Source organism: Protopterus annectens, chromosome 12.part0 (genome assembly GCF_019279795.1).
Source record: "Protopterus annectens isolate FY-2018-M chromosome 12.part0, PAN1.0, whole genome shotgun sequence".
Lineage (NCBI taxonomy): Eukaryota > Metazoa > Chordata > Ceratodontiformes > Protopteridae > Protopterus > Protopterus annectens.
Genome location: NC_056746.1, coordinates 1266091525 through 1266111524, shown reverse-complemented (window position 1 = coordinate 1266111524; position 20000 = coordinate 1266091525). Strand labels below are relative to the sequence as shown.

The 20000-nt window shown below is 39.5% G+C and overlaps 1 protein-coding gene across 1 annotated transcript in view; it reads left to right on the top strand.

Moving 5' to 3' along the window:
* Positions 1-20000, top strand: part of PLCG1 (phospholipase C gamma 1) — a 415222-nt gene that overhangs the window by 132225 nt on the left and 262997 nt on the right. Inside the window, exon 6 of the mRNA XM_044089015.1 lies at positions 9880-10048. Coding sequence (XP_043944950.1) covers positions 9880-10048 — 169 coding nt within the window. The remainder of the gene's footprint in view (positions 1-9879; positions 10049-20000) is intronic.

The following is a 20000-nucleotide window of genomic DNA, read 5'->3' as shown; positions in this document are numbered from 1 at the left end:
GAATAAGGGTGATGTGCAGAGCTGCAGTAATTACAGAGGGATAAAATTGATCAGTCACAGCTTGAAGTTATAGGAAAGAGTAGTGGAAGCTAGGTTAAGAAAGGAGGTGATGATTAGTGATCAGCAATATGGTTTCATGCCAGGAAAGAGCTCTACAGATGCAATATTTGCTCTGAGAGTGTTGTTGGAGAAATACAGAGAAGGTCAGAAGGAGTTGCATTGTGTCTTTGTGGACTTAGAGAAAGCATATGACAGGGTGCCTAGAGAGGAGTTGTGGTGTTGTATGAGGAAGTCGGGAGTGGCAGACAAGTATGTAAGAGTGGTACAGGATATGTACAAGGGTAGTGTGACATTGGTGAGGACTGCAGTGGGAGTGACAGATACGTTTAAGGTGGAGGTGGGATTACATCAGGGATCAGCTCTGAGCCCTTTCTTATTTGCAGTGGTGATGGACAGGTTGACAGATGAGATTAGACAGGAGGCCCCGTGGACTATGATGTTTGCAGATGACATTGTGATATGTAGTGAGAGTAGGGACCAGTTGAGGGAGACCCTGGAGAGGTGGAGATATGCTTTAGAGAGGAGAGGAATGAAGGTCAGCAGGGCTAAAACAGAATATATGTGTGTAAATGAGAGGGAGGGTAGAGGAATGGTGAGGATGCAGGGAGTAGAGATGGTAAAAGTGGATGAGTTTAAGTACTTGGGATCAACAGTTCAGAGTAATGGTGAGTGTGGAAGAGAGGTGAAGAAGAGAGTACAGGCAGGGTGGAATGGGTGGAGAAGAGTGTCAGGAGTGATTTGTGACAGACGGGTACCAATAAGAGTGAAAGGGAAGGTCTACAAGAGGGTAGTGAGACCAGCTATGTTATATGGGCTGGAGACGGTAGCATTGTCGAAAAGGCAGGAGTCAGAGCTGGATGTGGCAGAGTTAAAGATGTTAAGATTTACACTGGGTGTGACTAGGATGGACAGGATTAGGAATCAGTATATTAGAGGGTCAGCTCAGGTTGGACAGTTTGGAGACAAAGCAAGAGAGGCGAGATTGCGTTTGTTTGGACATGTGCTGAGGAGGGATGCTGGGTATATTGGGAAAAGGATGCTAAGGATGGAGCTGCCAGGTAAGAGGAAAGGAGGAAGGCCTAAGATGAGGTTTATGGATGTGGTGAGAGAGGACATGCAGGCGGTTGGTGTGAAAGAGCATGATGTAGAGGACAGGAAGAAATGAAAACAGATGATCCGCTGTGGTGACCCCTAACGGGAACAGCCAAAAGAAGATGATGAGTAGGTCATCAGCAAACAGGGATAATTTGGCTGACTCTTTATATCCTTTAACACTGTAATTATTTCTAACATAATTTGCAAGAGGCTCAATAGCCAGGGCAAAGAGTAATGGGGAGTGGGGGCACCCCTGTTCAGTACCTCTTAATATTTCAAATGGGCTAGATAGATAAGATCCAATCTTTGCATAGGCTATGGACTTTTCATATATTTTTTTAATTTATCCTATAATGTTTGGGGAGAAATTGTATTTTTGCAGAGCTTTAAACAGATATGGCCAACTTAGGGAGTTGAAAGCTTTAGCTATATCAAGGCTTAAAATAGAACGCTCATTTTTTTCTTGTTTGCTAAATCTATTAAGGACAGTAATCTAATGACACTGTCTTGTCAGGGCCAGTCTGAAGGAGATTGGAGACTGTAAAGTGGTGACAGGTGAAAGTGTAGTTAGGCAGCATAGGATGGTGGTTTGTAGGATGATGTTGGTGATCAAGAAGAGGAGGAGGAGTGTGAGGGCAGCACCAAGGATCAAATGGTGGAAATTGAAAAAGGGTAATTGTGAGGTGGAGTTCAGAGATGAGTTAAGACAGGCACTGGGTGGCAGTGAAGAGTTACCAAATAGCTGGGTAACTACAGCAGAGCTAGTAAGGGAGACAGCTAGAAAGGTGCTTGGTGTGACATCTGGACAGAGGAAGGAGGACAAGGAGATCTGGTGGTGGAATGAAGAAGTACAGGAGAGTATACAGAGGAAGAGGCTGGTGAAGAAGTGGAATTGTCAAAGAGATGAAGAAAGTAGACATGAGTATAAGGAGATGAGGTGCATGGCAAAGAGAGAGGTGGCGAAGGCTAAGGATAAGGCATATGGAGAGTTTTATGAGAGATTGGACACTAAAGAGGGAGAAAAGGACCTGTGCCAATTGGCTAGACAGAGGGAAATAGCTGGAAAAGATGTGCAGCAGGTAAGGGTGATAAAGGACAGTGAGGGAAACGTACTCACAAGTGAGGAGAGTGTGTTGAGTAGATGGAAAGAGTACTTTGAAGGGCTGATGAATGAAGAGAATGAGAGAGAGAGAGAAGATTGGATGATGTGGGGATAGGGACTCAGGAAGTAAAACAGATTAGCAAGGAGGAAGTAATGACAGCTATGAAGAGTGGAAAGGCTGTTCACCCAGGTAACATACCAGTGGAAGCATGGAGATGCTTAGGAGAAATGGCAGTGGAATTTTTAACCAGATTGTTTAATGGAATTTTGGAAAGTCAGAGGATGCCTGAGGAGTGGAGAAAAAGTGTTTTGGTACCTATCTTTAAGAATAAGGGTGATGTGCATAGCTGCAGTAACTTCAGAGGGATAAAATTGATCAGTCACAGCTTGAAGCTATGGAAAAGAGTAGTGGCAGCTAGGTTAAGAAGGGAAGTGATGATTCGTGATCAGCAGTATGGTTTCATGCCAGGAAAGAGCACTACAGATGCAATGTTTGCTCTGAGAGTGTTGTTGGAGAAATACAGAGAAGGTCAGAAGGAGTTGCATTGTATCTTTGTGGACTTAGAGAAAGCAAATGACAGGGTGCCTAGAGAGGAGTTGTGATATTGTATGAGGAAGTCGGGGGTGGCAGAGAAGTATGTAGGAGTGGTACAGGATATGTACGAGGGTAGTGTTACATTGGTGAGGACTGCGGTGGGAGTGACAGATACATTTAAGGTGGAAGTGGGATTACATCAAGGATCAGCTCTGAGCCCTTTCTTATTTGCAGTGGTGATGGACAATTTGACAGATGAGATCAGACAGGAGGCCCCGTGGACTATGATGTTTGCAGATGACATTGTGATATGTAGTGAGAGTAGGGACCAGGTTGAGGAGACCCTGGAGAGGTGGAGATATACTTTAGAGAGGAGAGGAATGAAGGTCAGCACGGCTAAAATAGAATATATGTGTGTAAATGAGAGGGAGGATAGAGGAATGGTGAGGATGCAAGGAGTAGAGTTGGTAAAGGTGGAGGAGTTTATGTACTTGGGATCAACAGTTCAGAGTAATGGTGAGTGTGGAAGAGAGGTGAAGACGAGAGTACAGGCAGGATGGACTGGGTGGAGAAGAGTATCAGGAGTGATTTGTGACAGACGTGTACCAGTAAGAGTGAAAGGGAAGGTCTGCAAGAGGGTAGTGAGACCAGTTATGTTATATGGGTTGGAGACGGTGGCATTGACAAAAAGGCAGGAGTCAGAGCTGGATGTGGCAGAGTTAAAGATGTTAAGATTTGCACTAGGTGTGACTAGGATGGACAGGATTAGGAATCAGTATATTAGAGAGTCAGCTCAGGTTGGACATTTTGGAGACAAAGCAAGAGAGGCGAGATTGCGTTGGTTTGGACATTTGCTGAGGAGGGATGCTGGGTATATTGGGAAAAGGATGCTAAGGATGGAGCTGCCAGGTAAGAGGAAAAGAGGAAGGCCTAAGATAAGGTTTATGGATGTGGTGAGAGAGGACATGCAGGCGGTTGGTGCGAAAGAGCACGATGCAGAGGACAGGAAGAAATGGAAACAGATGATCCGCTGTGGAGACCTCTAATGGGAACAGCCGAAAGAAGAATCTTATGACACTGTCTTGTACTTTTCTGTTTTTGATAAACCCAGTTTGGTCTTCATGAATTAATATTGAAAGAATGTTATTTAATCTGTGCTAAGATAGACATGAATATCTTGCCATCAGTGTTAAGCAAAGAAATTGGCCTGTATGATGTGCAAAGGTGGGTTCTTTATTTGGTTTTAAGATGGGACAGATGATAGAATATTTCCATGAGGGAGGGATGTTTGCTGTAGTTTTAATTTCTTGGACTGCACTGAGTAAGATTTTCAAGATGTTATCAGGTAACAGTTTGTAAAATTCTGAAATTAGACCGTCTAGCCCTGATGCCTTTTTTGTCTTAAGATTTTGTATTTGTTCCTTTAATTCTTCGAAGGAAACATGTTTATCTGTGTTATTAATATTGTGTCTGGATAGCTTCTTTTGAATATTATTAGCAAGAAAGTTGTTTATAAGTTTATCACTTGTTGATGAGTTATTAATATTGTTGTAATGGTTTTTAAAACATAAGATATTTTTTGGAGCTTTAACTTTGATAGTCTGATTATTTTGAGTGGTATATTTTCTTTTGTATGACATTTTTAATTTAAATGTTTAGATCTAATCGCAATCCTGTGCATACTCTTGGGATTGAGTAAGATTTTAATCTGATTTTAACCCAGATTTATTGATATTTTATGCTGCATGATATCCTGATATTCTTTCTTCAGTTTACATATGTCAGCTAATGCAGATTTGTTATTTGCTGTAAGTTTTAGTTCATGAATTTGTTTTTGTATGTCTACCAGTTTTTTATCCCACTCTTTATTTTTATTTATATACCAACTTTTGACTTTACCATGTAAGACTACCTTTAAAGTGTCCCATAGGATAATATCTGAAACCTCTCCATTATTATTGTCATTTAGGTAAATCTTTATTTCATCTAGAAACCATTCTTTAAATCCTTCTACTGTTACTAGATAAGCAGGTAGTCTTTGGCACAAGTTTAAGGAGTCAGTATTAAGTGTTACATTGAAGGTGATAGCACTGTGGTCAGACATAGGGCATGATGTGAGTACTACATTATGAAATTTGGCCAGTAAAGAACTGGTTACAAATACTTTGTCTATGTTGGTTTGCATGCCAATTCTGTAAGAGCAGTGAGAATATTTCAGGGAGGATAATATTTTTATATCATCAATGTCAGTTAGGTTTCTGTCTTTTATATAGTTCAAGTGCTTGGCAACAGGGGACATCATGAAGGGCTTAGAGCTTGTAGTATCAGTGGAGGACAAGATAGAATTAAAATCACCTGCTAATAGTAACTCACCTTTAGACTGTAATATTATGGTGTCTAAATGTTTTTTCACCGTTTTAGTCCCAGTACCTGGTATCAAGTAGGTGTTTGCAAAAGTGTGCATATTTTTATCTAGTTTTAATATAACTAAAGCCTTAAGTATGAGCCAACTATTTCTGGAATTTTCTTTGGTTTTCTGTGTAAAATTGGGACACTTTTCTCTTGTTGTAGTTTGAATTTACAAAATTTTATAATCTTTAAAGGTCAGTTTGTTTAGATCTTTTGTTACTAAGTGAGATTCCTGAACAAATGCAAAATCTGCTTTTATGTAGCATTAAATATTTGTTGACACTACTCCTTTTCATGGGGTTGTTCAACCCATTGACATTAATAGATATAATGTTACATGTTATTTGATGCAGACTGCTATTTTTAGTAAAAATGAAAAGTGATTTCCTTGATTCATTATGACAAATACATTTTTAAAACTGTTATGGACAATTTAAAAACTCTAAATTTGAAAACAATAAAACTGTATATTTAACAAACTTCTGCATGGATAAACTAAATCCAGGCTTACTATATCTTTCATAGAAGCCACAAACTAACTCTCTCCTGACATCTAGTGGAAAATCCTAGCTACTGCAGGTTAATAGCAAGCAGAAGGGAAACTGCATGCACATTAAAAACATACAAAAGGAAAAATTTGATTTAATGCATGTATGCTTGAACGAAGAACATGAAGCTGTATACAAGTTCTTACATTTTTTTATCCAAACAGACTAAGATAAATTGATTAATCCTAATAATTATTTGTTACTATGAGTAAATACAGGACTATAGTGTCATTAAAGCAGACAGGAACAAAGATGCATTTAAAACTGTCGCTGTCAGAAACTTATTTGTAATTCTTATTTAAATATAAATGTAATTCAGATTAAATAAATCACTATTTACAGTAAAACATATGCTTATAAAACTTATTAGATAAAGTAATTGCTAAATGAATGAAAACACAGTTCAAATTATCATTCTTGAATATGATTGGCTGTTAGATTTCAGTGAAGAGAAACAGGTTCAAAGGTCGCACCTACTTCCTGAAAGACATCACAGATTGTTTCTCATGAGTTTGGGAGATAACTGAACCCTTGAGAAGCTCATGCTTGTCATGCAAGTTGTCAAAATTCCATCAAAAAAGTAAGTAGGCGAGCATTTTCTAGTGAAGTGAAGCTTTTAAGCATAACTTGTAAAATAATCTTGAACAAGGGTAAACCACAGCGTTAGCAGGAACTAATCACCATATGAAAAAATCCAAAGGAATATGATGTAAAAACTCCAACTTTAATCCAAAATAGACAGAAAAACAAACAGGATGAGCACTTTCACTATGTAGCTTCTTCAGATCCAATACATACTCAATAAAAATCTCTGTAATATATACTTCTCTAAGTACACTAATTAAGTACTTAAGCAATCTATTAATTATAGCTTTTAAAAAGACATGACATAAAATCAACAAATGTATATGTACTAATCCAAGCACTTATAAACATATAAAAACATTGCTTAAAACATGCTTAATGAAATGTGCTAAATAAAAATACATAATAAAATCTCATGTTATTTAATATTTCTCCTTTGTCTCAGTTTTGGTTTAATTGAAGCTCTTTCATTCAGCCCATGACCTTTGTCAGCTTTTAACAAAATAATCCATTCTGTTTCTTTTGCTTCAGTATAGGTTTTTATATCACCTCCCCTTGGATTAGGGACTATTACTTCCAATACTTTGAATAAAAATGTGTGCTCAGAATCATTAGTTATAAAGTGCTTAGCCAGTGCATTATGTAAGGTGCCCTTTTTCATATGATACACATGCTCCCTCATTCGATCTCTCAGTGGGCGATTAGTTATGCCTACATAGAATGAGGAACATGATTGACAGATGGCTAAATATATGACATGTGATGTCATACAGTCAGCTTGGACATATATATTAAATGTTATTTGCAAATCAGGATGAAGGAAGTGCATTGTACTGTCAATAAGTGAACAAAAATTACAGTTGCCACATGGCTTAGTGTAACCTTCATGTTTTTCTTTACAGCTAGACATAGGATAACAGAGCTTTCATTTTAAATTATTCTTATTTCTATATAGAAATTTGGGTTCATCCCCAACAATCTGCTTGAGATCATTATCTACATGTAGAATGTCCCAGTATTTACCAATCACTCCCCTGAGCTCTGAATGATCAGAAGAATAATATGTAGAAAATTTGACATGTTCTTTATGCTTTATGCTTTATGCTTCTATCAAAATTATCTTTAAAATTTCTAGGCCCAAAATAAGGTTCTGCCTTTGAGGAACGTAGTTGGTATGCATCATTTAAAAATGAAAAAAAAGTGAAAATTAAAGTAGGGGGTTCCTCTCTGATAAGTTGTGTTTGAACCTAGGCAGGGGTTTCTCTTTCCCTTTATGTGCGTTATTTTTAGAACCATTGGCAAAGGAAACAAGGGAATCAGAAATTTAAAAATGTAACTGATATGGTGTTCAAAAAAAGTTGGCTTTATTTGCAAGCATTATTTTGTACCTCATAAAACCAGAAAAGGACATTTCATTGTTGTGGAACATTCTGAGACATTTTTGTGTCTTTTTGGGATTCAAAATTAGTGAAGATAAAACAAAGGCGATAGCAGTAACATATACACAAACTGGGTCAGCAGTACCCATATTTATGGGGACATGATAAAATTAAGTAAATGGGAGTATGGATTAAAAATGATTCTGACCTCAGAGTTAGTATATATTGTTTAGGGATGCACAATTCCCAAAGTCAGAGGATGCAGTGGGGTTACAACCCTGCAGAAATATTCAGTTGTTTGAGTGAGTTTTGGAATTAACTGTTTTAGCTCTAGGATTAAAGTTTATTTTTTGTACAGTCACTGTAACAGTAAAAGTTTATTTTTTGCACTAGTGAGAATTAAAGTTAGAATCCTTATACATGTGTTAAGAAGCCATAAATTTTCCTTCACTTTTTTCAAACTGAAGGGGTTCACATAATCTTATTTTTCTGTTCAAGTACTTTCTGCTGTCTCTTTTTTTTCCATTGAGCTCAGCTGTGAGAGATCCCTGCCTATGAAAATAAAGGGGATAACCTTCTGCATATTTTGAGAGTTTAAAGAACATGAGACAATGTACCAAAAGATGCATTCCTTTAGAACATTGTATCATTTTTTGTTTCTTTTATGAAAAATAAACAAGACCTATCTATTACTAGGTAAATCTCATCAAAGTGGCTGGCCTATGTTATTGTATTCTGCTATGACAAATTTAACAAGGCATTGCTATGTCCTTTGAAAACACACACTCGTAGACCTACATCTGCAGCATCTTTTTTGCGTCTGTATAATTTTTCAACTCCATATATCATAGAAGCTGCTTTTAGACTACTAGCAAGCACATTTTTTAACGAAATAAGCTAGAGAGATGATCAGAACAGGCTTTGGCATAGCTGTGTATGACCACCACACTAGATTTCCCATTGCTGCTTGGGATTCTACACAAATGTTATGATTTACTGCTGCAATGGTCCTTAACCCCTCTACCCAAAAAAGTAAGATAGTGCAATTGTATGTGTACTCACCATAACAGTAGATATTCAAGGGAGCGAACACTATCTCAGGAAAATATGTACCAGTATTGGTTATTCTTCACAGAGTTATTAGTGTTGGTACTTAGAAGATTGTAGTACTAAGTTCCAGTCAGTGCTTTCCTACAGTAATATGTATACTATCTACTGTAAAGGCAGCACCTACTGGGTGTTTTTGATGGTTGCATGCCAAAGCTGGTTATATAGAACTTGTTTTCAATCAGATGTCACTACTAACACTGAAGCAAGATGATTTTCTGGCATATGTGGAGAAGTAGCAAGTAGCTGATGTGGCTGTGCTGCGTAACCCATGTATTATGAGTTATTGCTGTAGTGACCTCTCCCTGAAAGATGTCTTGGTGAGTATAGTAATGTAATTATACCTTGTGTGCAAACACAAATACAGACGCCTTTTGTGTGTTCCTCTATACCCTCTTGTGAATGCTTATAACTGATATAATCCGTGTGTTTATATGTGTATATTGTGTTGACCACATTGATGATAAATTCTGGAGAATGTAGTTCAAATATTTTAGATGGCAAATGCTTGAAGTATATGCATAGAAGAATATGCATACCTTTTGACTGTCCAGATTTTTGCCTCTCATTTGTTTGGTCCATTCCTCATAAAGTCTGTGATTTTCTGGCAAATCACTGGGATGATCTGAGGACTGAATTCACTAAATAATGACATACATTTGAATTTCAGACTTGAAATCTTTCATAAAAAGTATGTTAACGCAAATCTTGTTACACTAGCAACTTTCTAAGTTTATAAGAGCAATATTTAAAATCTTATTTTGGGGCATTTGTACCCCCCACCACCACCAATTTTGTCAGGCTTTGTCCAGATTTCTTGCAGTAAGAGGTTGAGAGGTATGAGGATATGCATTTGGAACATAACAAAATAAATGGCCACGTCTTGTAGTTTAATATGCCTTTTGTTTTACTATTGCATGCATCACCCTGATCAGTGTTGTTTTGAGGAGTTCAGTCTTCTATATGTCTGAGTCTTTTAGCATTTATTGCTAACTTTCCACTTTATGGAGACTAATATTTCAGTAGGCATTTGTGGATAACAGTTTTATCTATTTCTAGGTATCCTGTTATACTTTCCATTGAAGATCACTGTAGCATTGCGCAACAAAGGAACATGGCCTCCTCGTTTAAGAAGGTGTTTGGAGACATGCTTCTCACTAAACCAGTGGATGTATCTGCAGATGTATTGCCATCTCCAAATCAGCTTAAAAGGAAAATCTTGATTAAGGTGAGAGGCTACACCTGTTTGCCATGGATGCTCTAGTGTAACTTATTGTACTGGATGACTTTTTTGTGAGATTTAGAGCTGCCTTATGTCTAAAGTTTGGCCTGCTAACTTATAATTTTCTTATAAGGCAAAGTAGTTGCTAATTTCCCAGCATATTATTGTAGGAACTGATTCTAAATATAAGAATTAAAACCGTCAGTACCTGCTTCTTAGATTATAGAAACTGAATTACATTGGGATGTAGTAGGTACAGTTCACTTAAGATAATTGTAAATATTACAAAGTTTTATTAGGGCTGCAGTAAGAAAAAAGAACATTACAAAGTTTAAGTATCTATTTGATTTGAAGGTTTGCATGATACAGGATTACTATGTTAGAAATCATTATAGTAAAAATGAATCTTCATAACCAAATTAATCATCCTTTTGTTTCATGCAGACTCCCACTCTGTAACAGTAAATACTTTTCTTTCTACTGTAATCCAGGTAAATATGATTGCATTTCCCCACGAGAATCAGCTGTACTGCATAGGTTCATAAGTCTATCGCATAGGTTCATAGGTAGGTACTAGGCTAATCAGCCCAAGGGCCATAGTAAGCCTAGCCAACAAGATTCCCTGGCTTACACCACCCAAGAAAGTTAATTTCCTGTGCCCCTGTTGAGCAGAGCCACAGAAGTGATCCCGGGGTGTATTTCCTATTTCCCATCCAATCATCAAGATTTTTTTTGAAGAGTGCTAATGAGAAACTTTGCTTGACATAGATGGGTAGCTTGTTCCAGAGTATAGGAAGTCTCTCGAACAAGAATCTATCCCTCCAGCATGTCCTGTTTATTGTGGTGACAAGGTTTATGTCCCTAGAGCATGTAGCTCATAGGGCTTGGGTTTTCTTTAGGTGTAGCATGTCCATCAGCTCTGGGTTTAACATAGCTTTATATGTTAGGCAGAGATCTCCTCGGAGTAGGCGATATGCTAGCTTCTGCAGATGTCTTGTGAGGTACATTCCAAAAGGGGCATTGTACTCTATAATGGGTCTAATGAGTGCCGAGTAGAGAGGAACAATGACCTCTCTTTTCCTGGATGAGAACCCTTTTGTGATGAAGTGTGCCACATAGAAGGATTTCCTGACTACTGTGGCGATGTGATTATCAAAGGAGAGACTACTGTCCATCTGGGTCACAAGTTCTGTTATCACACATTCGGCATTAAGTAGACTGCCATTTATGTGGTAGTTCATGGGTACAGAGTTTTTACCAAAGGGGATGACAGTGCACTTTTTGGCATTGAGCTTGAGGCCATGCCTCTGACACCAGGCATCTGTTTCATTGAGGCCCTTCTGTAGGATGTCCACATCATTTGGGGACACGACTATGGCTCCTAGTTTGCAGTCATCTATGAACTTTGTTAGCCTGTACTTCAGAGAAGTAGATACCAAACAGGAGCGGTCCCAGGACTGAACCCCACTTGTCACTGGTTTGAAGTCAGATTTGGAGTCTGCAACTTTTACAGTGTGGGTTCTGTCAGTAAGCCAGTTGGCAACCCATCTTGTGATGTAGGGATTTATACCTAGTTTAGTGAGTTTAGCTATAATTCCAGAATGGGGGATGGTGTCGAAAGCCTTGGGGAGGTCAAGATAGGCTGTGTGAACCGCCTTACCCTTGTCTATGGCTTTGGTAACTGCCTCAAAGAAGTTGATCAGGTTCAGAAGGCATGATTGCCTTTCACAAACCCGAACTGGGTGGGGTGCAGAGTTTGGAGGTTACCAATGTCTTTGAGTTCCATGATGATACGTTCCATGGCCTTGCCAGACCCGGCTCGTCAGGCTAATAGGGCGATAGTTCCCAGGGTGACTGTCTATATTGTGGGAGTTGAGAATTTGTGGGTTTTAGAGGGTTACATGAACATTACAGCTGGTTGTCCTACCTCTGAAACCTCCATATAGTGAGGGCTTTACCCCTCATAAGAAAAATCCTGGCCAGTACCATTGTGGCTACATTGTGACACTGTAGTCATTGGAAAACAGTGTCATTACTAACAGAACAAAAGGAGTACTCAAAGCCTTACTTCAGCCCTAAGGACTGTATACTAAGGACTATATCATTTACAGCAAACTTTAAGTCGGCATGCTGTTCTGCACATCAGCTAAACCCTCATAACGTATTATTACTGTTAATATATAACAAGGGCATCATCATACACCCCAACCTGAACACCCTCAAATCGACAGCTTGGATGATACCCTGACCCCCTAGAGGGGGGCACCCTTTGATAAGCAGGTCATAGACATTCTAAAAGAAGTCAGGAGACCTAACACGAGCAAATCTTAATCCACCAAATGGTAGAGAATTCACTGTATGGATTGAGATGAAAGGGATGGAGCCCTCTTCATGCTCAAATGCCTGTAATCCTTTCATACTTATCAGAACTTTTTTGGCAAAGGACTTCCGTATTCCTGTATTAAAATTCACACCTGAGCAATTTCAGTTTCTCTACCTACTCGGTCCACTCTCTTTGCCCATCCTGTCATGAAGCAGTTTCTGAGAGGGATTATCCATATTAGACCCCTGAAGAAACCTTCTGTTCCCCATGGGATCTCAGTTTTATTCTGGAGAATCTCAGCCTTCCGACTCCCACCTTTTGATCCAGCTATCTCTGTGGACATCATATTCCTTACCTGGAAGACAACCTTCCTGCTAGCCATTACTTCAGCTAAAAGGGTTTCAGAACTTCTGGCCCTTATGTGTGTGTAACTTTTCATCACTTTCCACCCTGTCCGAGTCTCTCTTAGGACCAACCCCTCCTTTATACCTAAAGTCATAACAGAGATCTCTTTAAATCAGACTAGACCATCTGGATGCCTAACTTCTTTTCTAACTCACAAAACAAGGGGGAAAGAATCCTCCATACTTTGGATGTGCATACTCACCTGCATTACTACTTGGACAGAACAAAGAATGTCAGCAAATCTGGCCAGCGTTTTGTGACATTTACCTGTAGCTCCGAGAGGAGACCCAATTTCTAAATAAACAATATCCAAGTGGATCTCCCACAGTACCCTGTTTTGCTACAGCCATCATGGAAAGAAGCATTCAGACCCCGCAAGGTTACACTCCACTAGGGCTAATTCCAGATCTACGTCTTTTCTCAAAGGGGTGGCCACTAAGGACATCTTAGAAGCTGCTACTTAGTCCTCAGTGCATAACTTCACCAAACATTATCTCCTTCCAACCTTCTCCAAGTCCAGAGTGGGATCTGCCATTGCCATCTTGCAAGGCATCCTTTCCTCTCCATAAACTTTCCTTCCACCCTCCTTTCAGTTTTGGGAGTTACCCTATTAGTTATGACTGCAACAGTGAAACATGAAGAACATAGTACAGTTGTGTACACTTACCATTAATGTAGATGTCAGACTGTATTCACTGCTGCAGTGTTTTTCTCTCCCTCCCTCCCTCCTTCTGATCTTGCCCCATGGGATTGGGGTGATTATTCTCTCTACTTTCAGGTTGTTTTCTCCTCCTTTGTACATACTCTGGAGTTTTTGAGCTTAGGCCCTTGACCTTGGGGACCCCTGTCTGTTGGGGGCAAGAAAGTGCTGAGGTTATGATGCCAGTTGACTCTCTTTATACCCAAACATCTTGACATTAGTCAAGGCATCTGCTGACTTTAGGTGAAAGAGAAAATTCTGTGGTAGTTGGGCCAAACATGAGCTTCTGCTGTGGGAAATCCCATTAGTTATGACTGAAACAGTGAGTACACTTGAACATCTACATTTATGGTAAGTGTACACAGCTATACCATCCCCTAGCAGTCTTTGGGGGCTCCTCAGATATCCTGATTTGAGAGCTGTCCAGAGGGGCTGTCATTTAGGCTGATATCATGGAGGTTGTCTCACTAGCAACTTAACAGCAATAACATTTTGTGTATAGCTTGAAACACAGCCTATAAGCATGGGAATGAGCTACCCCTATCATTGTGGGAGCTCACCGTGTCCCCCACACCAACGTGGGTGTAGCCTCCTATGCACTCACTAACGAGGGCCACTGCCAAGTAGTGGCTTGGCAAACTGTAAGTCTGCCTCCAGGATGCCTTCTGCACTGCCCCTTCTCCAAGGGACTGTGGGCATATGTGCTCTGCTATCCTGTCTCTGTAGGATGGGCACATCCATCCCCTCCTGACACCACCGTTAAATGCCTGAGCTACTACTTGACTTCAAGGCATCTGGGCTGCAGTCAGGGCTGTATCCCTATGCACCACTTGCACTGGACAGTTCCTTGATGTATTTATTCGCTCTGGTTATTTCTTTCATATTTTACACAGTAGCCATAGTGGAGTAGTCTTTCTTTTCCAGACATCATATGACTTTAATGAATTAAACCAACATTGTGAAGTAAATGTAAGGTACAGGAGCATTTTGTTATATCAAAACCTGATTGGAAATGCAAAAAGGCAAAAAAGGCAAACAATTAATTTTGTCATTTTTTTGGTCTGTTTGCTTTAGCACTGTATACTGTGCCATCAGTGACATACACAATTCATGTTTATTTTTTGTGTTCTCTGAGTGTCCATTTTTTTCTGATTGTTGTGGTTTGCTTCCTCCTTCCTGAAACATGATGGTTGATTTTCTGCTGTTAAAAAAAAATCTTCACATGTAGTTCATCTACCATGACCCTTCACCAGGGTTATGGTTGAAAAAGGTTTACGCTAAATCATTTCACTTAGCTGGATAACAAATAATTAAATAAAATTAAAAATACATTTAATAAAGAAAGCATGACTGGGACGACTTAGCAGATTGATGCTAAATGCTACCTATCTCACAAGGTGGCCCATTTCCATGACTTAGATGGGTAAAGCCCTCACCATGGAACAGACAACTCAACTTCGAGTTACGTCTTGGGTGCTGGAGGAGCTTGACAGAATAAGAGAGATGTGAATGCTGAGACTGACCTGCCCATCTGTGGGAAAAGAGAGGGTTGGACCAGTGCATTAAGTATGCTTCTGCATGTACAGATGCCTGGTAGACAGCAGTGGATCAGGGTGAGTGTCTACACAGCTATTCTACTCCCATGTATTAACAGCCAAGAGGTGTTGTGGGCTTCTGTGATGACATGGGTGTGGCAAGTTAGCTGTCAGTGCTGGGATAAGGTGGTTTTTCAACTTGGGGAGAATGAGGGTCCTCTCTTAAGTACAAGAAGCCTCAGTATGTCGGGTAGGGGTGTACAGACAAACCATTTGGCCACTAAGATGAGGATATCCCTAAATTCTTCTTAGTGGAGCAAAAGTAGTAAGGTGAGGCAGGACATAAGAAACCTGTATGCATACCTGGATGAGGGTTCCTTCTGATTGACCCTCACCTAAAGAGAACAAGTGGAACTGAAGTCTTATTGGAGAGGAGCCAATGGTGTCATGGCAGGAAAGTAAAAAGAAAATTTAAAGTTAAACATCTTGACTTGGCCACAGTGATCCAAATGAAGCAGAATATACCCAACCCCCCCCCCCACATTGATCTTCACTGGGCCATGAATTTAAGTACTTAGATCATAATATCAGAATATCTCTGCTTTTCCTGCTCAACTCTGTAGGACTCTAGTTACTTATCTAACTCAGTAGTTAGTTATAGAAATGTTCTCAAATTACTGCACAGTACATTTCCTTATCCATGGGAATTAGAATCAGGTAGATGTTTGCCTTAAAGTTTGATATCAAGAACCTCTACATGTTCTTAGCACAGAGCTGGTCTGCTGCCCTATCATTAGATACTGGAGTAACAAGTTTGAACTGGACAAGCATTGTACCTAAGAAGGCTGCTTATTTGTCTAAGGAGATCACAACAGCTGCTAATCAACCAATCGAGCTTTTTCATGCGGTGGATTTATTGTGCAACACATTCTCACTATCCATGAGCCTTATCCTCTTATCAATGTGAAGTGGGTGCTGTTTTTTTTTTTTGACACAGTTACAACATAAGATCTGCTGTTCCTTCTGATTCAATGAACTGTCCACTAATCAAACTGGGCGTGTTTCTCTTATTGGTTAGTGTTCAGTGTTCTTTATTATTTTGAGATGTTGATCATGATTTCAGACATGCACTCCATGACCTGAGGGGTTAGACTCTCACCCGACCAACTTGTGTGCAATTTGGGACAAATAGTTGAGATTTTGGAGCAAGGTTTCAGCTATTGTGAAAACTTAAGAAATGGGTTTAGAGAGTCAACAAACCCCACTGGGGACTTGGCATTCTAAAGGTGCTGGGCCCAGTAATCTGTCTGATATTGGAGTCCTTCTTGGTGTCTTGATTTTTTCCAACTGGTTTGAAGGAGATACTTATTACCTCAATCCTAAAGAAATCATCCTTGGATTGTAATATCAACAGTATCTCTAACATTCCCTTACTTGACAAGGTTATTGAAGAAATTTTCTATCTGTATTGAATCCTTCTTGAGGGTTAGTGCACCGATGAATCCATATCACACTGTCTTTTGCTGTTTCCATGGTACTGACACTTGTGTTATCAGTGTGAGGAATGATCTAGAGATGACCAGAGAAAAAGTGTTATCCTTTCTAGTCCTGATGGCGCTTTCTGGTACAGTTGACAGCACTGATTGTGACATCTTGATTAAGTGTTTGCAGTCTTACTGTTGTTTATCATTTACGGTCCTTCATTGCTTTGCTTTTGCCATGAAAGCCATATTCAGAGGGTGGTTTCTGGGTTAAAGTCTAGTCCATACCCTCTGGAGTATGACACACGATGGGGCTTAATCCTGGGCCTTCTGCTATTTCTAACAGTTGTGCTTCCTTTAGTAGATCTTATTGGGCAAGAGACTGATTATATCACTGTTATGCAGAGGGCACTCAGTTGTGCCTCTTCTTCCCTCTGGACGTTATAGTGAATGTATTTTTCCTTGCTTATGATTTGGAGGATAATTAGTTGAAACTTTAAACTTCTGAAAATGAAGCCTTGACAGCCAATGCCAGTCTGAGATATCCATTTCCTGTGTCACTTCCATTCTTGTTTTATGGTGAAAGTAGACTTGTGTTTGTGACTGAGCTGCACAGCTTAGATGTAATCCTGGACATACAGCTGAGATTTTGGAGCTAGGTGTCAGCCGTTGTGAAAACCTGTAAGAAAATAGGTTTGGAGAGTCAGCAACCCACACTGGGAACTTGGAATTCTAAAGGGGTAAATTAATGTACAAGGAGACCCCAGTAAAAAAAGAAGTATGCCTGTTCTGGTAAAAAAAAAAAAATTCCATGTGTCATGACTGAAGTCTTTATCTGTGGCTGCTACCCCTGGAGCAAACGAAGAAAATGAGAAAAAAATACCTCTGGTAACAGCAGTGGCAATTAGAGAGGTGTGTGTGTGTGTGTGTGTGTGTGTGTGTGTGTGTGTGTGTGTGTGTGTGTGTGTGTGCGCACACGTCTGTGTGTGTGTCTGTCTGTGTGTGTGTCTGTCTGTGTGTGTGTCTGTGTGTGACTGTGTGTGCGTCTGTGTGTGCATCTGTGTGTGTGTGTGTGTGTGTGTGTGTGTGTGTGTGTGTGTCTGTGTGTGTGTGTGTGTGTGCTTGTGTGTGTGTGTGTTTGTGTGTGTGCATGTGTGTGTGCGTCTCTGTGTGTGTCTGTGTGTGTGTGTCTGCGTACGTCTCTGTGTGTGTTTGTGTGTCTGTTTGTCTGTGTGTCTGTTTGTCTGTGTGTGTGTTTGTCTGTGTGTGTGTGTGTGTGTGTGTGTGTGTGTGTGTGTGTCTGTCTTTGTGTGTGTCTGTGTGTATACTATATGCTACTGAGAGCAAATAGCTAAAAATACTTTTATGGTGTTAACTTGTTATGATTTATTTCATTCACTTCATCACACTTGTCCATCTGAGCTGTACACTGTAAATAAAGTGGCTGCATTTGTCTGTGTGCATGTGTGTGTGTATACTGTCCCAGATATATAACAGTGCCTCACAAAACCTCTGCTTGATCAGTTATTTCCTTGTAATGTCCACCCTGTTGGGCATTGTTGTTTGCTTATTTCCATCACCAGAACATTTCCAGGACTAATAATCTTGTACTTTAAGAAACTCAGACAGTCTTTTTTTCATGCTATGGTGTCATCCCACCTTGGCTACTGAAATACCCTCTATCTGGGACATCCTGGCACTGAGGCTGGCTACTTACAACTAGTGCAAAATTCCACAACAACAGAAACTCAGGCAAACAGGTTACTTGCTGGTACTTCCTTTTACCATCATATTATGCTTGTGTTGAATGTCTTGCACTGACTTGTTTATTTGTCCTTGTTGACCAGGAAAGTCTGACTATGTAAAAACCAGTTTCAGTAGATGTCTAGGTAGAAAAGCTCAATATTTAAGTTACATATTGTGTACATTTATAATTGCAGGGTAAAAACATCTATACATGAGTTTATTTATGTGACTTTTAAATATTTGTAAGTATTTCTTACATGAACATAGCATTTTAACACAAAAAACCAAGAGAGAAATTAATATAAATTGGCTAATTATTAAATAGAGAAATAACATACATTAACAGCGAATGTATTTATAGCATGATGGCTGCAGGGAAAAGATCAAACTGGGGGTGTTCTTGACTTTAGTAATAATTTACAGACAAGTAGAATGTAGCTTAAAATGGTAAGAGAGAGGTATGAAAGGATAAGTAATGGAAATGAACAGGATCATAAACAATACGAGGAATTGTAGTTGGTGGTGGGGTGCGAGAGGAAGAGGGAAAGTAATTGTTATGAAACACGTGCAATATGAGCAGGAGTGATAGGGTACAAAAAGATTGGGAAGCAAAGTGGGTGTAAGAGTTGGGGAAAAGTAATCTGAGTAAAGCCAGCCAGGTGAGCATGAAGAACAGAGCCATCTTTAACATAGGTGCCATTTAAGCAAAGTTTTAAAACTGTTTAAGTTTTCTGTCTGTTTTAACTGTGTGGGGATTTCATTATGGAGTTTTGACACGTAGTGAGAGGACAGAGAGTCTCCAGCAGTGCTGAATGTCTTACTGATCCACAGTGAAAGATTATTGTTAGAGCAAAAGTCTCTAGTGGGTGAGTAGTACAGTAGAGTATTTTGTAAAGCTGGGCAATTGTATAGAAAGTACAGTAGGTTGTGGGCAGTGATTAGTTTTGAGTATGCCAACCAGTTTGGAAGCTCAAGCCAGTTTAATTGTTTTAATGCAAGGCAATGGAGAGTTTTATAAGGTTGGTTGGATGCAATTTTAGCTATTTTGTAGTAGCAGGGGGTAGCTTAGTTTTATACATAGTGTTGATATTTGTAAGAATAGGGTCAAGCATGTAATAGATAAAAGGGAGGTGTGTTGCTGCTAAGGTAATCATTGCTTGATATGTCAGGTAGTGTTTGGCCCTGTAGAGGGAGACAACTTTTTGGTGAACTAACTTGATGGAAAGAAGGATGCGGTGATCAAATCTGAGGTTGCCATCTGTTACAACTCCAAGCAGTTTAGTCTGTCATATGTTTTTTATTTTTGTGTTATTACTCGAGGTAGTATGAAATGTATGTTTCTGGTTAAGGTATTGTTTTGGAGTAAATAGCATAACTGTTTTTTTTTTTCTTGGCATTAAGCAGCAAGTTAGAATTTTTAGCCATATTTCAATGTCAGTAAAAGATTATTGAGTGATTTCCTGAAATTTTGTTAAGGATGTGGCAGAGCAGATGAGAGTTGGCAAGGGTTGTAGCGGTATGAAGTTTATTTATGAAAATATTAAATAGAAGGGGGCAAGTATTGACACATGGAGAACAGCAACACAGATTGGTTAAAATGCTGAAAGGTTTTGTTGCCATTTATTTGCCTGCTGATGACTGCATAAATAACTGTGAAACCAGGAGAGGGAGAGATAAGTACAAGCTAGTGTTACAAGTTCAGAGAGGGGCTTTTGGTGGGACACTTAAATGCTTAGGAAACGTGAAGGAAATGTGAAGAAACAAGGTT